The 19,211-nt window shown below is 45.2% G+C and overlaps 1 protein-coding gene across 2 annotated transcripts; it reads left to right on the top strand.

The window, feature by feature from the left end:
* Window positions 1-6,519: 6,519 nt before the first annotated feature.
* Window positions 6,520-17,290, top strand: LOC124462934 (vesicular glutamate transporter 1-like). 2 transcript variants are annotated; one of them, XM_047014649.1, is made up of 13 exons: window positions 6,520-6,757; window positions 11,646-11,898; window positions 12,137-12,255; window positions 12,408-12,522; window positions 12,759-12,846; window positions 13,213-13,299; window positions 13,548-13,681; window positions 13,916-14,065; window positions 14,363-14,495; window positions 15,093-15,203; window positions 15,586-15,713; window positions 16,238-16,307; window positions 16,733-17,290. In XM_047014649.1, exons 1-13 carry the CDS (start codon window positions 6,696-6,698, stop codon window positions 17,011-17,013), a joined length of 1,731 nt encoding a protein of 576 aa, XP_046870605.1. In that variant the 5' UTR covers window positions 6,520-6,695; the 3' UTR covers window positions 17,014-17,290. The 2 variants fall into 2 exon arrangements, with proteins under 2 accessions (XP_046870605.1, XP_046870604.1); XM_047014648.1 differs by having other exon boundaries at window positions 13,548-13,687.
* The last annotated feature ends 1,921 nt before the right edge of the window (window positions 17,291-19,211 follow it).

The following is a 19,211-nucleotide window of genomic DNA, read 5'->3' as shown; positions in this document are numbered from 1 at the left end:
CCCATGTTGCTGTGATGGACAAACACCATGAACAGAATGTCATGGCCAAGAACAAGAATCTCCCCCCAGCCAATGAGGGATGTCATCCCCAGACCAAGAATCTTCCCCCTAGCCAATGAGGGAGAAGATCCACCCATAGAGAGGAGTTAGACAGAGCCTTTGCTCTGCTGATTCTGTGTTTCTGTAAGGGAAAAAAAGCCAAGAAAGAAAAACGATACTATAATTCGAACTATTCTAAATTCCTCAAATGTGAATTTGCACACTTATTCAGCATTTGGTATCAAGAACAAATAATGGTGAACCAGGAAGAAACCAGAGAATACAAATTGTGCCATTGGACGGTCACACATGCATCAAGGCAAAAAAAATGTATGCCTACGTCTCTGATCTTTAGCTTGCCAATTGATGTGAGATGATTTTAATTTGTTTTATTCAGCTACTGTGGGTCACAATATTTGTCAATGTACAAAAAAACTGAAGATGACATTAGTTATGGGAGTTTTTTTGTGTTTGTTTGAATTCTGTAACCTACATAGGTACCTCTCTGAGAAGAGATGGTTTGAATCAATGTGTCTTTTCTAAAAGGACTGATCTTAACATCTTGATCTTTACTGTTGGAAACAGTTTTCAACTATCAACATGTGTTGATTAAACCTACCTCTTCCTTGCCAGCTTAAACATTGTGCCATGATCTGATACTGCCAGGGGCCAGTGCTTTGACATTGTGTATCTCTTTATCAGTGTACATGACTTTGCCAGAACACAAGACTTGTTAATGTTTTACATATATTTTCATTCACTATTTCAGATAACTGCCAGAAGTGTGTTTTTGTTATTGTACATACGGTATTTTCAGACTAGTGTGAAAAAAAGAACATAATTGATATTCCATTATTTCAGTATTGGGATTTTTTGTTTTACCATTTTGTTTGCTAACAATGTCAACATTGTTTGTTTTAGAACACTTTGTATTATACTTTTTAGTGAGAAAATGTAATTTAATGTAAACTTGTTTAATATATTCCTTGTTTTAAGGGGTGGTGACCATGTACAGACAGAAATGACATGCCGTTGTGTACATAACATAAGGCATAATAGCAAGCTATAGACCTGTTTTATTGGAAAGGTAACCTTAAATTACTTATTTTGTGATTGGGCACTATAAAAAAATAAATACAAATAAATAGTTTTTTATTTATTAATGTTTTTATTAACTTGACCTTCCAGGGGTGGCGGGGGGTAATGGTAGGAGAAACACTGGTCATTCAAATGTTGCCTTGAGTGTATGATCCAGTATTATATGCACATTGTTGGCTTCTTTTGGTTATTATTTATGTGCCAAATATCTGGCACATATTTATATCTGAACTATGACCCTTTTCACCCCAAAAAGTGAGTTATTTCTTGTTGTATGACAATGGTTTTTTTGTAACTAATAAAAAAAAACTCAAACGCGTGCCATGTTTTGCTTCTTATTAGGTGTGTTCGACTTCATGCGGTGCTAACAGCCAGCTGCAGCTGGCTGACTTGAAGCAGTGATCGCCATTGGCTGCTTCAAGTCAGCTGTCTGCAGACGGCTGTCGGCGCTGCATGAAGTCGAACACACCTATTCACACACAGTGACATGCTGACAGAGAGGCGGAGCTGATGATGAACCCATAAACATTTCAATATAATATTAGCTGATTTCCACACAAAAGAATGGAAGGCGGGATAAGTGTTATTGACCGACTTTTGGGGGAGATGTGAGTCATGAGATCATCTGGTGGTAGTATGGGACAAAGGGGGACTGCCTGAATACATTACTATGGAGATGTGATCAACATTTATAATGCACACATCACACAACATGTTGCATCTTGCCACAACGCCAGATTCCTCATGTTAAATTAGGAACATCTGCTGTATGTATGCTGTGGCATCTTCTTGGTTCATTATCATTAGTCCTTAATTTCAGATACTGAATGATCGAACAAACTCATATTTGAGCGGTTTAAAAGCACTCCATTGGTTGTTTTTTAAAGCTCTGACTTATATCAAGTCAAATCAATATTTGTATAGCCCTTCTTACAAGCAAAGTCACAGAGGGCTTCACATACGCCATAGAACTGCCCTTCAACCAACCTAAACCTTAAAGAAAGACAAAAACTCCCAGAAAAACTCACAAGAGGAGAAAAAAATTGAGGAAACCTTGGGAGGAGCAATTCAGTGAGGGAACCCCTCCTCCAGAGACGGTTACTGAAAGAGAGGTGCAGAACACAGGCACATCAAGCAATCCCTAAAGTAATTTTTACACAAATATACAGTCTTGATACATCCTACAGGTGCTTCACTTGAAAGGCTCTGTCTAACTCCTCTCTATGGGTGGATCTTCTCCCTCATTGGCTAGGGGAAGATTCTTGGTCTGGGGATGACATCCCTCATTGGCTGGGGGGAGATTCTTGTTGTTGGCCATGACATTCTGTTCATGGTGTTGTTTGTCCATCACAGCAACATGGGGGGGGCTCTACTCCGTGGCACACCTGCTGTAGGTGACTGCCTCTCTGTCTCTGGCACGCTGCTTGGCTCTGCTCCTCAGCGTGGCGTGCAGGTAGCCCAGCAGGACGGGCATGATGGCAAACAGGATGAGGCCAGACAGGACGACGATGGCCCAGTCTGGGTACTCCAGAGTCACCTCGGTCGCCTGAGGAGAACAGACAAAGGACACCATCATCTCAATATCACTGATCCAGTGGTTTCATATGATCATAAAACTATGGATGGTTTCCTATTACAATAGTAATGTGTTTAAGAATACGGGGAAATCTCATTATTCAGTTATATTAGATGTATAGTACAGTGCTGCTGTTGACTTTGGGACAGTACAGTACATTATAGGGAGTGACTTGGCTCAATTGGCTCCTCCATTCTGATGGCAGAGGTATGGGAATCTCCAGACGTTTCCAAGACCAACGCTGAAGCCCACCTGAGCTAGAAAATACTCCATTTTACTGTCCCACCCATCTCTGGCAGGGGGCTCTGTCGAGCTGAGCTCGAAGCTCTCAGCAGAGGGGCTGCCAAGTTGGGACTCTGGTATCTCAGACAGGTCACCGTCAGCGGGCAGTGCCAGCTTCTCTCTCTCCATCTGTTGGACGTGCAGAGTGAATCGATGTAGCTGACCTTAGATGTTTAATTTGAATAAAGTTCAAGATGAGATTTGAAGGTTTAGGGGGGGGCTGCGTGATTATGATTTTTTTCCAGTTGACGAAACTATACAACGATACGCTGGGAACAGCAACATTTGATTTTTGTAACCATATCTGACATTGAAGGCCTGACAATGTCAGGCAACAAAAAAGGACAAAGCCGATATCAGCACCGCGGACAGCGGCCCCAGCAAGGAAACGGGTCACGTCATCGATGGGAGAGTGAGCTGTGGGGTGTTGCAGATGTCACCGTCACAGTTATGATACTGCCACGGGCCCGTGCTTTGATATCATTATTTTAATTATCATCTCTGTTATCAGTGTACCTGACTGTGCCAGAACAACACACAACTCGTTAAAGTTAAAGTTGTAACATTGTCATTCTTTTTTCAGATAATTATCTTTAATTATCGTCAGGCTATATGCTGTGTTGACTTATGAGCAAAGAACAGAATTGACGTTCCACCATTTCACAAAGTTTAATTTGTTTCTTAATCTTTGACCATTATGATCCAAATAAACAGATGCACATTGTTGCTTTCTTACAGTTAGCCATATTATCAAGGTTATGTGCCCACATATCTTTTCAAGCTTTTGCTTTTTACCCCAATAAAATGCGACAAAGTTAGTTGCTGTCTTACAAAAAATGGTGTGTCACAGTGATAAATAAATAAAATGACTAAATGCAAAAGAGAACCCCTTGAGTGTCGTTTCTAGGAAAGAAGAAGCCTTCGTTTGTTTGGGTATGGAATTGGCAGGGGAGTGTGGTTGTCCTGGCAACAGTCGCTGTTTACCTATCCATGGAGATAGCAGGTGAAGCTGGTATGAGGTACTGAGGAGAGACTGAGATCATCACCCTTTGGTAAGAGAGAGACCGGGTGTGGCACCAACAGCTAGGGTGAATGTATGATATACAGTGATTATTTCTCACCAATATCAGGTAGGCCTATGCTCAATGTATGTTTTACTATTTTCATTGTGTAGGCCTAGCTTATGTAGGTTTGTATTTGAATTGACACCTTAACACGTAAGGTTTCATCGTGGTCGTTGATTTTAGCAGCATGAAGTTCAACTGTGATTTTGGAGAATCTATAAACCATAACATCAGTGTTTGAGTACCCAGGGTTAAAGTTAAATCTAATCGGACATACAGTAAGCATGAGGACGACCGTGAACAGCATCTACTGTAATCCCCACAGTATCAACGTTACAGCAGACACATTTCTCGTCCAAAGTTTAGCTGTGCTGGCATGGCTGCTTCTCTGAGATGCATGGCAGTGCTGTGCTCCCTCTGTGTGCTTCCTCCGCTGGGCCGCTCGCAGGGGCCCCCCTCTGACCAGAGAATAAACAACCCCCAGGCCCCCCTGGGAGTGATGCTGCCCTCTGCTGCCCGCATACAGGACCTTCTCAGGGAGGAGAACAGACACTTGAACCACAACCGCATGTGTGAGTGACACGGGAGGGGGGGTTGTGTTCTCGTTGAGGGAGAGAGGATATGCTGTTTTTATTTGTAGGATTGTGTTGTACTTAATTGTAGTTAGTAGTTGTACTGTGATAAAAAAATATAGAAAATATAGATATTGTGACGGATTGGAAATGTGAATTATAAAAGGCAAGCCATGTGGCTGTTAGGCATCAAGACGTTTGCCTTCCTCGCATCGACTTCAAAAAAGTGCGTTTAACAATATATGTCACCGTCATGGCAAACACTGGGTGATGGATGCATGGGCACACACCGATCTCCATCCAGTCAGCACATCTTGAGCAGCCGCCCATGTGCCTGTCTCTCCACAGACGGCTCCACAGCGAACGACAATGAAAAACTTGCAATATTTATAGCTGCTGCTGGGGGTACTGTTACACTGATGGCTGTGATGTACTGTATCTACAACAACTTCTACCCCAAGAGCCAGTACCTTCACACCCCTCTACAGGATGACACAGGTAACGCAGACTCCTGTTCTATCTGACTTACTGCAAAGTAATTCAATCAGAATTGAGCTTTTAGCATGTTATGTAACACGTAACCACTGGCAGTTTGTGCAGATATTTTATTGCTGTCATCCTTTGTTTTTCTCTCCTCCTCTTTTTGTATCTCTTCCTCTCTCTCCCTCTGTCTCCCTCTCGCTTCCCCTCTCTCTTACTTTCTGTCTTCCTCTCTCTCCCTCTTTCTCTCCCTGTCTGTCTCTCTCTCTTGCTCTCTTCTTCTCACTCTCTCCCTGTCTCTCTCTCTTTCTTTCTTTCTGTCCCTGTCCCTCCCTTTCTCTCATTCACTCTCTCTCCCTGTCTCTCTCTCTTACACGCCAGACTTAACCCCTGACTCTCCTGAAGCAGCGCCAGTTTATTTCCAAGGCTCTGGAGTGATGGATAGAGACAACAAAAAGATGTGGGGAGCTAGTACAGCCTCCATCTCTGATACCCCCTCCATCATCAATGTCCCGCCCAGCCTGTCCCCTCCTCCCTCCCTCGTTCCCTACCCTCCTCTCTTCCTCTCATCCTACCATCTCAGAACGATATCTGCTCGGGATCTGGAGAGGAGCTGTGTCTGATTTCACACCTTATAGCCAGTCAGTGAAAACTTTGTCAGTACACCATTAGTCTATTTAAAAACTAATTAAAACTGATTGTTAATCTTTACAGTTCTACACTATTTTGTGGAGGAAGTTATTGATACACATGTACACAAATAATAAACAACAAACATGAACGTATTTCACGATGTATTTTGTTGCTGTAATCAATCCTAACATTCAAATAATGTTTACTGGGGTGAAAAGTACATTTGCTTGTCTTTGTTCCTATCATTAATGGAAATGTTATGAAGCATTAAACCAGGTAGTAGAGCAGCGTACAGCTAGGCCGCTTTAGAATGTTGTGTTTCATAGAATATATGTTTCTATCGAAATAGCCTCAGCGGTTGAGGCGACAACTTTCTCCACCTTTATTTATTTATACTTCAAAACTGCAGGTTTTATTATAAGATAATCTGATTCTTTTCATTTAGTATTTGTGTAGTGGGGTCCAGTACGAGAATAGCATCTTAAATCCATCCACGGACTGCGGGGGAGGAAGTGGCACGACATTTCACTACAGACACAGATTAACCAATAATCTGGTTGCAGTTCCATGGAGAGCGTCCCATCGGCTGGACACTGCTTGCCCATTCAGTCGACATTTTTTGCAACCCAATCTTATCATATATCATTTTTTTGTGAGAGGTAAAGGTACATCCTTAGCGAAAGGTAACGGGGATTTGACATGCCGAAATGCACTTTTAATTGACAATGTAGCGCGTAAAATGTAGTCAAGTTTGTTGTAACATCCCATTTAAGACAATAAAGGACTGCTGTCTCAAACTGACTTTACTAACCTTTTGCTAAAGCGAAACGAATTTAATGGTGTGTTAATAAGAGGTTAAGGGCGGAGGGAGAAGGTGATAGGGAAGAGTGCTGCGCGCTCAAGCGGGAGTGCGCACGGATAGCAAATCGGTCGGAGCCTGGAGTCGCGAGGATGGAGGTCCGGCCAGATAGGTTTAAGATCGTCGCTGCTAGGACCCTCGGTAAAATAAACAAGTAAGTGAAACAAATGATTATTTTCATACTGTGTGAATTATTATGTTTGAACGTATGTTTGATGTTCATAGTGGCATGACATTCCGGTAGGAGCCATCTATTTTCTTCCTCTTTTGTTACATGTCTTTTTGCCTTGCTACATCTGCCTATAAATATCGTACAACTTATTTAAAAAGTTAATAGGTTATTTGCGAATTGTTTACAATAACATTTGAGACGTTTTCAATTAAATGTATTCTAACATTGGCACTTATCAAGACAAGATCAAGATGCCGATAAAGTTGGATTAGTAACGGGGTTAAATGACCTGGAGTAACATCTGTTTCTAAGTATTCTATTCAGAGCTTTACATTTCATGAATGATAGCTGAGGTAAACTTGTCTTAACATGCTGCGGACTATCTTTGCGCATACAGTGTAGGCCTGTCCGCAACCCACTCAAGACTATTAGACAGATTGTCTTCCATTTTTTACTTGAGTTGAAGGGGCTTTACTTTTCCAAATCGAAGGCATTCGTGGAATGCGATGATGACAGTGTGGGGATGTAAATGCATTAACTTGACATTGACGTCACTTTCATTAATAACTTAGGGCAACTTAGTTTGTCCAGTCTCGTGCATCTCAACTGGTGTTATATGCTTTACACCTAAGATTCCACAAAGGCGCAGATTTTAATTCCAGATTAAGATTTGCCCCGAACTCACCTGTGCTGTGCTCCAAGATCATTGGGATTGAGATGTAGCCTCAAGGCCCAGGTCTCACTATGTCTCTGTGGCTGTGACTGGTGTATAAAGCTGGTTTTCATGAAGCCCTGCATTGTCGGACATTGCAGTAGCAAACCGTGATATATTCCGGGGCCTTGGATTGTCGGTCGTATAAACAATTTAGGATTTATATATCTTATTAAAGGAACTATGTCTATGAATTATGGACGAACGAGTTTTGAAACAGTGTCACTGATTAAATCATAGTTGGACATTTGTTGGCAGTTAAACTATTTTGACATTGCAGACGTCTAATTATTCGTCACTGCGTAATTTGATGTTGACAGGTAGGCCACTCTGAAGCCTGAACTATGTAAAAGAGCAACTCTGATCACTTTATTTAAGTAAATATGACTTGACGTTAGCTTTATAGCAAACTTAAACAAAATTAAATAACATAATTAAATGTTTTACTGTAGAAACACAGATTTATATCGTTGTGCTAGGAGTTGCGCCTTGGGATTTGAAGGAGCGTCTAAACACGTAAATCCTCTCCCAAAATAGCCTTCTCCCTGTCCAAGCTGTCGTCCCACGTAAATCCCTATACACCTCTCTCTCTCTCTCTCTCTCTCTCTCTCTCTCTCTCTCTCTCTCTCTCTCTCTCTCTCTCTCTCTCTCTCTCTCTCTCTCTCTCTCTCTCTCTCTCTCTCTCTCTCTCTCTCTCTCTCTCTCTCTCTCTCTCTCTCTCTCTCCACGGATACCTATGCTCCAGGTTGCTCAGTCCTCAGGTTTAACACTCGTTATCAACCCCCACCGCACTTCCGGGGCATTTACTCTCTGGATTACACAACGACGTGATAGTGTCCGTGGTAACACTTTATTTCCACCACGCACGTGAGCTAAGGTGCCTCCTCCCCTGCTCCCTACTGTGCGTAAGGCGGAGACCTCACGAGCTAGAACAGCGTGTATCGTGTCTCGTGAGATCATGGACATGGCATCCTTGGAAGTTTTTTGAAGCAGTGGATGGGTAAATTGTGCCCTAGTAACAGCCTAGTAATAAAAGAGGAACCTGAATCTAATTTTCCATCTCACAAACCCTTTTACATTTAGTCAGACGCTCTTATCCAGAGCGACTTACAGTAAGTACAGGGGCATTCCCCCCCAAGGCAAGTAGGGCATGGTGGGGAATAGATCCGGCAACCTTCTGATTACCAGCCCGACTCCCTCACCGCTCAGCCATCTGACTCCCTTTTAGATGTATGACCAGAAAGGGTTTGGGCTCAATTTAGAATATCTTAATAGAAACCTATTCCTTTCTGCTTCTTGCTTTCTCACAGAATGGCTGAACATGTGCTCATCCTACTACATGTATTTGTTACTTTTACAACCTGGGTCTGAAGGTTGAAGCTAGGTCATTCCGGTGGATCAGGCCCATTTGAAATAAAACATCTTGAAAACGAGGCCCTGCCTGGCCTTACAGCTGAGTGGACAGAAAAATAAATACAGGGTGTTGTTTTACTTCCTTAGTTCAACTGTGCTACTGAGGTTTGGGTTGAACTCTAAACCGTGCTACTCAACTGTCCTCATGCTCGGCCTTGGCGAATGAATCAAAAGATTCAACTTGAGTGTGAACCTGCGGCTGTTAGCTGTGGGCCTGAAATGTGGATTCAGACTTTTGGTTGACTGGCTTCCCGTTTTTACACTAAGACCCCTAGAATGTTCTCCATATGGAACCTTAGGTCTATACTCCAAATGCTGCGGGTGTTTGTCTGAAAGCGTGGAAGTGACTAGATCGTGCTTAGAGCGGCAGAAAGAGAGGTAAACGGCTAAGGATTAAGGAGGATGTACTTCACGGTAGGGTCAGACCATAGGTCAGACGAAGGCAACCGGTAGTCGGCTAGAGAGCAGTTTACAGTTGACAAACGGATAAAAAAATGAAAGTTAGCTGGTGGTTACTGAGGACAGACGGATTGACGTCAAGGAGAGTGAGATATGATAGCCTGCTACATGGGTCTGATTCGTGAGAGGGGAGGAATCCTCAGGTGTCCAAAAGGGAGGACGTGTCAGGAAAAAATAAGTGGTGCGAGCCAGGTGTGAGATGCAAGGAGAATGGAAATAGAAAAGACAGGGGTGAAGATAAGATGAAAGATGAACGAGAGACAGGAGGAACGGAGAGGCCCCCGAAAGACAAAAATAGGCGGGAGAGAGATATTAATTATTCAGCCTCAGTGAAATTCATTAATACTTGATCAATGTGAAGAAGGAAAAAAAACGCTGGAGCCTGGTCATGTGCAAACTGAATTGTGCTATAGTGGAAACACGCTGAGTCGTCCCCGGTCTGCTTTGCCACATGTGTGGATGACCATAGTTTGCTCGTTGACAGTTACTGGTTTGACCATGGTGCATAGTTGAAAGGACACTGATTTTGTACCAACCAATGACACCACAGTGAATCCCCTGGTATAGTATGTGTACTGTTGGACTGCTCTGCGACATCACACCTCACCCAGTGCTGCTTGGGAAGGTCACGTGATCAATCCGTCAAATACAGTTTCAGTGGACGATACTTTCGAATTGTTCTCCTTTTTACTCTTAATTGAATTAAGGTGTTTTACTATTTAATACAGTGTGTGGCTGAGAGAAGGAGATGTTCTTACTTTTGACTGTATACAGCCCTACAAAAATGTGCTCATGTTGGATTTCTGATGAGCCCCTTTTCTGTTCAAATTTTCCTATTCTCTCGCATACTTTTCCTCCTCATCAGCTGTTAAATCTGCCCACTTCTTCCTACACTGTGTCTCAAATGCTTGCCGTGACTGAGTAAAAGGGTGAGAACTGGGAGAGGGGGGGCGGGGGGGTATGGCTGCCTGCAGCGCAGTGATTGTTGGTTGTTCCAAAACAGTGAATCAATTTAGCAAATTAACTGAAACTCAAACCATCCACTTGATGGGAATCTGGAAGCGTCCTATTTCAAACCCTTCTTCTGTGTTTGCGAGGATCTTCGAAAATCTATTTTGCACTGGCCATAAAAAAGATACAGTTTGCTCAAATATCCATAACTATGCACGACGAAAGACTATACTCGAAAGAAAAGACATTTAAAAAAGGCTTTTAAATAATGACATCAATTGTATTATTTAAGTGTACTGGGATATGTGGACCCCAGTGGCTCAGCCCCAGCTCAGCTGAAGTGCTGCTGGGTCTGTGAACTCAAGCTAGCCGTGTGCTGGGCGAGCTGATCTCATGGTTAATGGATGAGGTGCCAGCGGTGGATACATATTTGATGTTTCCCAGACAGGAGGTTGCTTGGTGCCCGTCGTTAGCATGGCTGTTCATTGAGACGGATGAAAGAGGAGAGGAGGGGAGAGGAGAAAATGTACGAGTTGAGGAGTGGAGGAGCGAAGAGGAGGAGAAAAGAGGAGGGCTGAGGAGAGGAGGAGGGGGGGGGGAAGAGGAGAGGAAAGGAGAGGAGAGAAGAAGAGAGGAGAGGAGAGCAGAGGAGAGCTGAGGCAGACAGGTAATAGAGAAAAGCAGCCTGAGAATCGGCCTGGAGGAGACAAGTAGCTGTAATCATCGTGTGGTTGAGGCCTACTGTATTGCCCCCTGCCTGCCAAGTCTGTCAGGCAGGTCGTGTCAGCAGAAACACAACAACCCCCAACATGTCAAGGTTATTCTGACGAGTCCCGGAGGTAGCGGACATTGTTTTGGGGAGTTTGACTGGAGGAGCATTTCAATGTTCAGAGTTGCCTAATTGTTCCACAGGGGAATTGTGTAGTGGTTTCTATTTGCTGATGTACCAGACAATAGAGAGAAAGACATTCATCACTGACACTCCATTTGGAGACTGCAAACTCGTTGCATAAAGCGAAGCCTCTGTTTAATTTACTAAGTCAATTTATGCACACTATATGCCCACGTAAACAATTTACCTCCGATCATAACAACGTGTGACATCAAATCCCGCAAATATATTATTATTCACACCTTCAAGCTTGCGTCTCATGACAGGTATTCAACTCAAAAGCCCAAAGATGCAGAAACAAATCTCGACATCACAACCCAGGGACCCTTGTCATCCAACTCCATCTGACAGCGCCGCAAACTAAATAAATGATGACTTGTGACCCTGCCCAATCCCTCCCTCCCTCCCTCACCCACGCACCCGGCTCCCCTTTGTCCCCTCAGGGTCCTAGAGAAGCGACAGGAGAATGGCGAGACCATCGAGCTGTCCGCCGAGGGCCGCCCCGAGCTGGTGGAAGAGAAGGAGCTCCCCGTGGTGGACTGCACCTGCTTCGGCCTGCCCCGCCGCTACATCATCGCCATCCTCTCCGGGCTGGGCTTCTGCATCTCCTTCGGCATCCGCTGCAACCTCGGCGTGGCCATCGTCAGCATGGTCAACAACCACACGGTCTACCGAGACAACAAGGCGGTGCTAGTGGTGAGTGACGCCCCGTTTGGAGGGGGGGAGGGGGGAGGGGGGAGCACAGAAGGGGGAGGTGGAGTTTGAGGATGGAGAGGGAGTTTGGGAGGGGGGTGGGCGAGTTGGAGTTGTCAGGTGAGAGGTGTGTAAAGGGGCTGAGGTGCTGTATGTTGTCAATGGGTGACTGGGTTGCTAGCGAGGGTTGCTAGCGAGGCTAACTGATTCTCTCCCTCCCCCTCTCTCCATCTGTAAACAGAAAGCTCAGTTTGACTGGGACCCCGAAACGGTCGGGATGATCCATGGGTCCTTCTTCTGGGGGTACATAGTAACCCAGATCCCGGGAGGGTTCATCTGTCAGAAGTTTGCAGCAAACAGGTCAGTTCCCATTTAAGGTTTATGAAGCCTATTTGGTTTAGAATACAAGTCTTACTGCTGGTACTTTTCACTTCCTTTAATTTTCCCATTCTCCCCCACACTCTCTCTGCCCCCTCTCTCTCTCGCTCTCCTCTTTCTCTCTGTCCCTCCAGAGTGTTTGGCTTTGCCATTGTGGCCACCTCAACTCTGAATATGCTGATCCCCTCTGCGGCGCGGGTTCACTTTGGCTGTGTTATCCTTGTCAGGATATGTCAAGGACTCGTGGAGGTGCTTGGCTACCTTCCCTCGACCCTCCCCCTCCCTCCTCCCCTTGTTCACACTTGTAGTTTGCTGACATCTGGTTGTGTACTCTATCCTGAGTTGACACTGTGCCAACTCGTTCTGCTGAATTTCATGCACACTGGATGACCCCATAGCTTATCCACCCTTCAAGTTATGTTGAGTACATTTGGGCAGCCCCCTGTTTGACACCCTTTTCTGGTGTTACTGCGTCTCTCCTGCAGGGGGTTTCTTACCCAGCCTGCCATGGAATCTGGGCCAAATGGGCGCCTCCGCTCGAGAGAAGTCGATTGGCAACAACGGCCTTTTGTGGTGAGGCCCTTTGAACCTACTTGCCTCCTTTTGGTTTCTGTAGACATGAGTGAACCAAGTCATCCTGTATGTTCTAGTTTTGTACATTCTGTGGTAACTGCCTCCCCTGTCTAATCTTATTTGCACAATTAATGTTAATAATGTAATGGGATGTCAAGGGGACTTATCATACTAATGGCGAGGCTTAGCGGTGGGGGAACTGCACTTAAGGTCTTGACCCTGGAACAGGCTTCTATCATGGGTGGAGGGAGCAAGCCATTTTCGAAGTGATCCAGTTTCCTCCGTAGCTCTATAGAGATGCTAGTCAGGACCCACAGCACCGGCTCCTCCGCAGTGCAGCAGCCTGATGTCTCCCTGTCTCTCCAGGCTCATATGCTGGGGCTGTGATCGCCATGCCTCTGGCTGGGGTGCTGGTTCAGTACTCGGGGTGGTCCTCCGTGTTCTACGTGTACGGTAAGGACGGCTGCTTCTGTGTGTTCCCTATGGATGCGAGTACTGCGGAAGTACACACGCCGCTGCGTGTCTGTTATTCGACGCCTGACGATGTGTCTTGAAAACATAAGGTGGAGACGGCGATGTGTGGATGAGTGATGCTGAAAAAGAGGACGGTGAAATCTTGAAATGCAGCACCCTTAGTGAGCTCGTAATGTTAAGTAAATGAGGAAAAGAAAGAAATACATGTGTGTGTGTGTCCCTCCTAGGTACCTTTGGAATCCTCTGGTATTGCTTCTGGATCCTGGTGTCGTACGAGAGTCCAGAGGCGCACCCCACCATCACAGAGGAAGAGAGGTTGTACATCGAAGAGGCCATTGGGTCGGTTAACAATGCCGTCCCCGTGACCGTTAGTAAATCTTCTCCACTAACCGCCATCTCTCTTTTCTTTGTCTGTCTGTCTTTCTTACTTTCTTGCTGTCTAACTTTCTTGCTTTCTTGCTTTCTTGCTTTCAATACATGTGAGGCATCTTGAGGCCTAGGCTATCTTTAATTTAAAGTCATTTGACCTTTCTGGGCCTCAAGACTGTAATCAGTTTTCATAAATGTATCTTCTCTCTTTTTGTACAATTCCCAGAAATTCAACACACCTTGGAGGGCCTTCTTCACCTCCATGCCAGTGTACGCCATCATTGTGGCTAACTTCTGCAGAAGCTGGACCTTCTACCTGCTCCTCATCAGCCAACCTGCATACTTTGAGGAGGTCTTTGGATTTGAGATCAGCAAGGTAAGAACAATCTAGGAATTGCCAATGTATACAAGCATGGCCATTTACTCCAGAGTATACAAATTGTATAGCTTAGGGAGATATGATTATACCACGGAACCCTTGTTACCCTGTTATTAAAGCATAAATCCATCTTCTCCTACCCTTTTCTTTATGCCCCATTTGACTCCCAATCTGAACTTCTCTCCCTCCATTGTCCATCATCATCTACCTCCCTGTTCCTCCACCTACTTCCACCCTACCCTCTCTGTTGATCTCTCTCCCCTCCTACCCTCTATCCCCCTTCCCTCCCCCCAGGTGGGCCTGGTGTCCGCCCTCCCCCATCTTGTTATGACCATCATCGTGCCCATCGGCGGCCAGCTGGCCGACTACCTGCGCAGTAACAACATCATGTCCACCACCAACGTCCGCAAGATGATGAACTGTGGAGGTGAGAAAGAAGGAAAGGTGGAGGAGATGTGGAAAGGAAGAAGAGGGAGAGGAGGGAGAGAAATGGAGAATGCTAGGAGCAGGAACCGTAGGAAGCGATTTTTGGGGGCATTTAGTGCCAGTTCAGTAACAGTACTCCTTTGGAGTCTTCGTGTAAGTGTACAATCTGACAGTTTGCTGGGAAGATTCTCAGCCAGATCGTGAGGTACTCTTAAATCCACTGTGTGAGAAAGAGATCCCTGCGTGCGGCATCTGATGACTCATCAAGTAGACTATTTCTGACCTGCGCAGGGATCGATAGAGGAGTGAGCAGAATCAGAAACGTGGGTGCACGCAGTCTCACTGAGGGGATTTGCTTGTAGCTTGTGGAGCCAACTTTCGGTCCAACTGCTGATACTCAAATGAAGGGGGAAAGTTTTGGTTGGGTTTTTGTTTGGTTTGGTCACTGTCTTCCTCTGCTCCTCTGCTCCTCTGCTCCTCTGCTCCTCTGCTCCTCTGCTCCTCTGCTCCTCTGCTTCTCTGCTCCTCTGCTCCTCTGCTCCTCTGCTCCTTTGCTCCTCTGCTCCTCTGCTCCTCTGCTCCTCGGCGGCGGCGGCAGGCTTCGGGATGGAGGCCACCTTCTTGCTCGTGGTGGGGTTCTCCCACACCAAGGTCATAGCCATCACCTTCCTCGTCCTGGCTGTCGGCTTCAGTGGGTTCGCCATCTCAGGTGAGACGTGCCCAGACTCTCACCCTTCTCTGATCTCTAAAGGCTCGTTACCCCTGATCTCTTCTCAAGACACGCCCCTCCGAGGTACAACCCCTCCGGTCACAGATCAAAAGAGCTCCCTGCACCAGCAACTCCTCTAAACCCAGGATTATCCTCCTCAGCACCCAGGCTGGGGGATCCCTGGTGCCCCATAAAGAACTGCGCCCTCCCCCCCAACCCTCCCCCCTCCCAATCCTAATAAGAGAGATTGACTCAGCTCTTTGTGTACGGGGGGTTTAACTTCCTCTGAATGAATCTGTTGAAACACACGCGTATTGTTTAAGCGGTAAGTCGTTTTGAATGCTGTGCTGACTGCAGCATGTGTCTCTCCGGCCCTGTTTAGGTTTCAACGTGAACCACCTGGACATTGCTCCTCGATATGCCAGCATCCTCATGGGCATCTCCAACGGTGTGGGGACGCTCTCTGGAATGGTGTGCCCCCTTATTGTGGGCGCCATGACCAAACACAAGGTAGAAGCTGACTCCAGCGCATGTTGTGGCCACCTCCTTTGTCCTGCGGTGTCGCGGAGCGAAGCGCAACACTTTGTGGAGCCTAGACAAACAGAAACACTGTCTACTCCTTGCATGAAACACACAGTTCGCGTCGCAAAAACACTTAGCTTCCAACGCATGCTCGTATTTACCTAGCGAGTGTTTGTGCATTTTATCATGTATAATTGATTGATTATTTGCCCTGTCAAAACACAGCTACCGCCTAGTCTGAAAACCTGAAGGGCTGTTTAAATGCTAAATATGTACTGTGCTTTTTTTTTAAAGTATTAACGTTCGTGAACACTTACATGATTCATCCCGACACCGAATCTCCTTGATGACCTCACTCACTCTTTTCAAACTGTGCTGTATCTTTCATTCTGCCATTATTTTTCCCTTTTGACCCATTCCTTTCACGCTCAACTTTTTCCCTCCCTCTAATGATCACTCTTTCTCTCCTCTCCTCTCTTTTTTCCTTGCCGTCTGTCCCTCTCTCGCCCTAGACGCGGGAAGAGTGGCAGTATGTCTTTCTCATTGCTTCACTCGTTCATTATGGAGGTGTTATATTTTATGGTGTGTATCCCTTCATAACATTCATTTGTACCCCTCCTTCTGATCCCTTGCAGTGTTATGGCCTAAAAATGACAATAAGGATACATGTTTATGAAAGTAGTTATCATATTTATGATACATTTGATCAGCTGGCTCCTTTCCTAATTCCTTATTCCAGTGTTTCAACTTTGCAAACTCACTTAACCTCCAGACTGACCATAAAATGCCATAGTTTCAATGACATTTACTAGCAAAAACATCCATGTTTCATGGCAAGATGTACATTCTCTATATTTATATTTAGTTTGTTGTATAGGATATTGCTTATGTAGCTTTTTTTATGCATTGACATGACCATAACATAGAGAGTACGACCGGGGTTAACTCAAGTCAAAAGGAGCACAGCCTGGAAGGGACAGAGCGGCTGACGTTGTCTCTGCCTCCAGGGATCTTCGCCTCTGGGGAGAAGCAAGCCTGGGCTGAGCCGGAGAACCTCAGCGATGAGAAGTGTGGAATTCTGGGGGAGGATGAGCTAGCGGACGAGACCGAGGAGTTGTATCGTACCAGCGGAGGAGGAGGAGGAGGAGGCTACGGGGCTACAGATCCTAACGGAGGAGGAGGAGGAGGAGGCTGGGTGTCGGACTGGGACAAGACAGAGGAGTACGTCCAACCGACCGGAACGAATAGCTACCTGTACGGAGGGGAGGACGACAGGGACCTCTCGTAGGGCGGCCGGACGGGGATTGTACTGGGAGGAGTGGAGCGGTGAGGCAGAGACGGTGTGACGCGTTTAGAGAAAAGGTTTCGACAGGGGAGTGTGAGGAAGAGGAAAGGTGGATGGCTGGATGGGGTGTGCGAGAGAAAGGCTGGTCAGCGAGTCTGATCTAAGAGTCGTGTCTGCGATATGACAGATGTGACCATTGTATGGACATAGAAGGAGTCTGAGCTGTATCGGAAAAAGAGTGTGTGTGTATGTGTGTGTGTGAGTGTTGCATGGGTGTGTGTGCGTGTGTTTGCATGTCAGCATTTGTGTCCTTGGTATGACAGACAGACTCATTAGGAGTATTTTAGGCTCCAAAGCCTATTTGGTGACACTGGTGCAACTTCCCTACTTGAGCAGGAGTTGGTTTAAGGCCTAGTTTGGTTGCTTTCTTTAAGAGTGTGCTTATTATACACAATGTACTGTCCAGCAGTAAAATTATTGTATCATTTCTAATTTTGATTTAACAGTACAGCTATTATTTAGGCTTGTTTTTATTGTGATGTTTTTAAAACTACTTGTGGATGTGCAACCTATTGGCCATGTTTGGCACGTCACACATCGTGGCTGAAATCCGAGTGAGTGAAATTGCGAATTTAATCCAAATAATTTTCACACTGTTAAGACAAAGCATCTAACTCGTGCCAACACATTTAAGTATTACGTTCTGTAGAATTGGTTTGCTCAGGCAGAGAGATTCAGCCACTCTGAAGTTACTCGTGCATAGGCACATGATAGAAATCATGTATTCTTTAAGCTGTGATAGTATGGTCTCACCACCCTGTTGTAGTACACAAGTGTTTCGTCAGGCTTCTCAATGTCAAGCAATTGTATTAGGATTCTGCCCGGGTAACGTGGGAATTAAAGGTCCAATAATACAAGGGCAGGACTTGTACAGGACAGTGGGAGACCAGCTAGATGTACAGTAGAGCAAGTAATACCAAATACCAAAGACAGTCGCCACCATCACCAACGTCACCGCCCAAGTGCTGCATCCACAACTACTGTGAAGTGTACTTTGGTTGAAGACTTAACCTGTTTTATAGCCTTCTGGTACTGGACATGATGCGTTTCCCTGACATGACCCCAAAACCTCATGTAACATTTGACGGTTTGGAGGTGATTCCAGAGGAGGTCATTTACCGTTCCATGAAGAAACAAAACAGATAGTCCTTCTCTGTAGAAGCTCCTCTCTCATGCTCAAGATTTCCAGCGTAGACTTTCCCTCCAGTGTTTTTGAGAGCGAGGTCACAGAGGCTTGGTGATGTCTGCAGATTGTCATCGTTATTATTGCCAGTCACGTTTGACCTAGTGCCAGTCTCTGTCCCTTCGGACTGAGGCAGCTGTCACCAAGAAGCCAAACCCCCTCACACACACACACACACACACCAGCCTGTGCACACTGTCCCAGTGACTAAGGAATAACAATGAGGCAAGGTTGTGGCGTCACGATCACACCACAAGAACCTGTTGACTGAACTTGGGCAGGGTGGAACACCAGTTAGATAAAACAGTGCATGAAGCAATATCACACCATAGGCAATGTTTATCACAATGGAGGTTCATCATGAATCCCCAGCCTCCAGATGGGGTAGAGCTCTCTCTCTCCCCAACACCCTTTTTTCAAAGATGAACTACAACAAAGTACTGAAGTGATGTAAGGCAGGAGATATCTGTCGATGATCAGTATATCTTTGTTTTCGCTCACACTTAGTCCAAAAAAGAAGCAATACAAGATTAATCTTTTGTGGGACAGAATTATTTGGGGGGGGGGGTTACACTGTAAATACATCTGAACTACTGGAAAAATGTATGTGTTTAGTTGACGTCAGAGTTGAATGTTGAATCTCTCTTGTCTTGGGTGAGACTACTGTCTTACTTTGGCAAGAGAGTGTGGGTTGTTCAAATGGAAATCCAGTAAACTATTTAAGGGGTCTCTTTCACACTAGAAAAAAGACTAAATATGAACTGTTAGGGTTTTTACTGTTGTTGCTGTTGTTGTTGTGTTGTTTCTGTTTGTTTCTTTTTCCGACTGGTCTTCCAGTTGCTTTTTCTTTTATTATTCGACTGTTTTGTTCTTGATTGTAACATGCAAAATTGTATATGTAAAAACATGTACATGTCGAAAAAATATTGTATAATAAAACGTAGAGGTGATTATTATT

The sequence above is a fragment of the Hypomesus transpacificus genome, unplaced genomic scaffold, assembly GCF_021917145.1.
Source record: "Hypomesus transpacificus isolate Combined female unplaced genomic scaffold, fHypTra1 scaffold_265, whole genome shotgun sequence".
NCBI classification, from domain to species: domain Eukaryota; kingdom Metazoa; phylum Chordata; class Actinopteri; order Osmeriformes; family Osmeridae; genus Hypomesus; species Hypomesus transpacificus.
Note: the sequence above shows the minus strand (reverse complement) of the source record. Positions and strands in the feature narration are given on the sequence as shown.

What these genes read in the sequence shown, in the direction of transcription:
- LOC124462934 (XM_047014648.1), top strand. Translation starts at nt 6,696, where the DNA reads ATGGAGGTCCGGCCAGATAGGTTTAAGATCGTCGCTGCTAGGACCCTC. An exon ending in CAGTGGGTTCGCCATCTCAG is followed by an intron (nt 15,204 to 15,585) that starts GTGAGACGTGCC and finishes GGCCCTGTTTAG; the next exon opens with GTTTCAACGTGAACCACCTG. An exon ending in GCGCCATGACCAAACACAAG is followed by an intron (nt 15,714 to 16,237) that starts GTAGAAGCTGAC and finishes CTCTCGCCCTAG; the next exon opens with ACGCGGGAAGAGTGGCAGTA.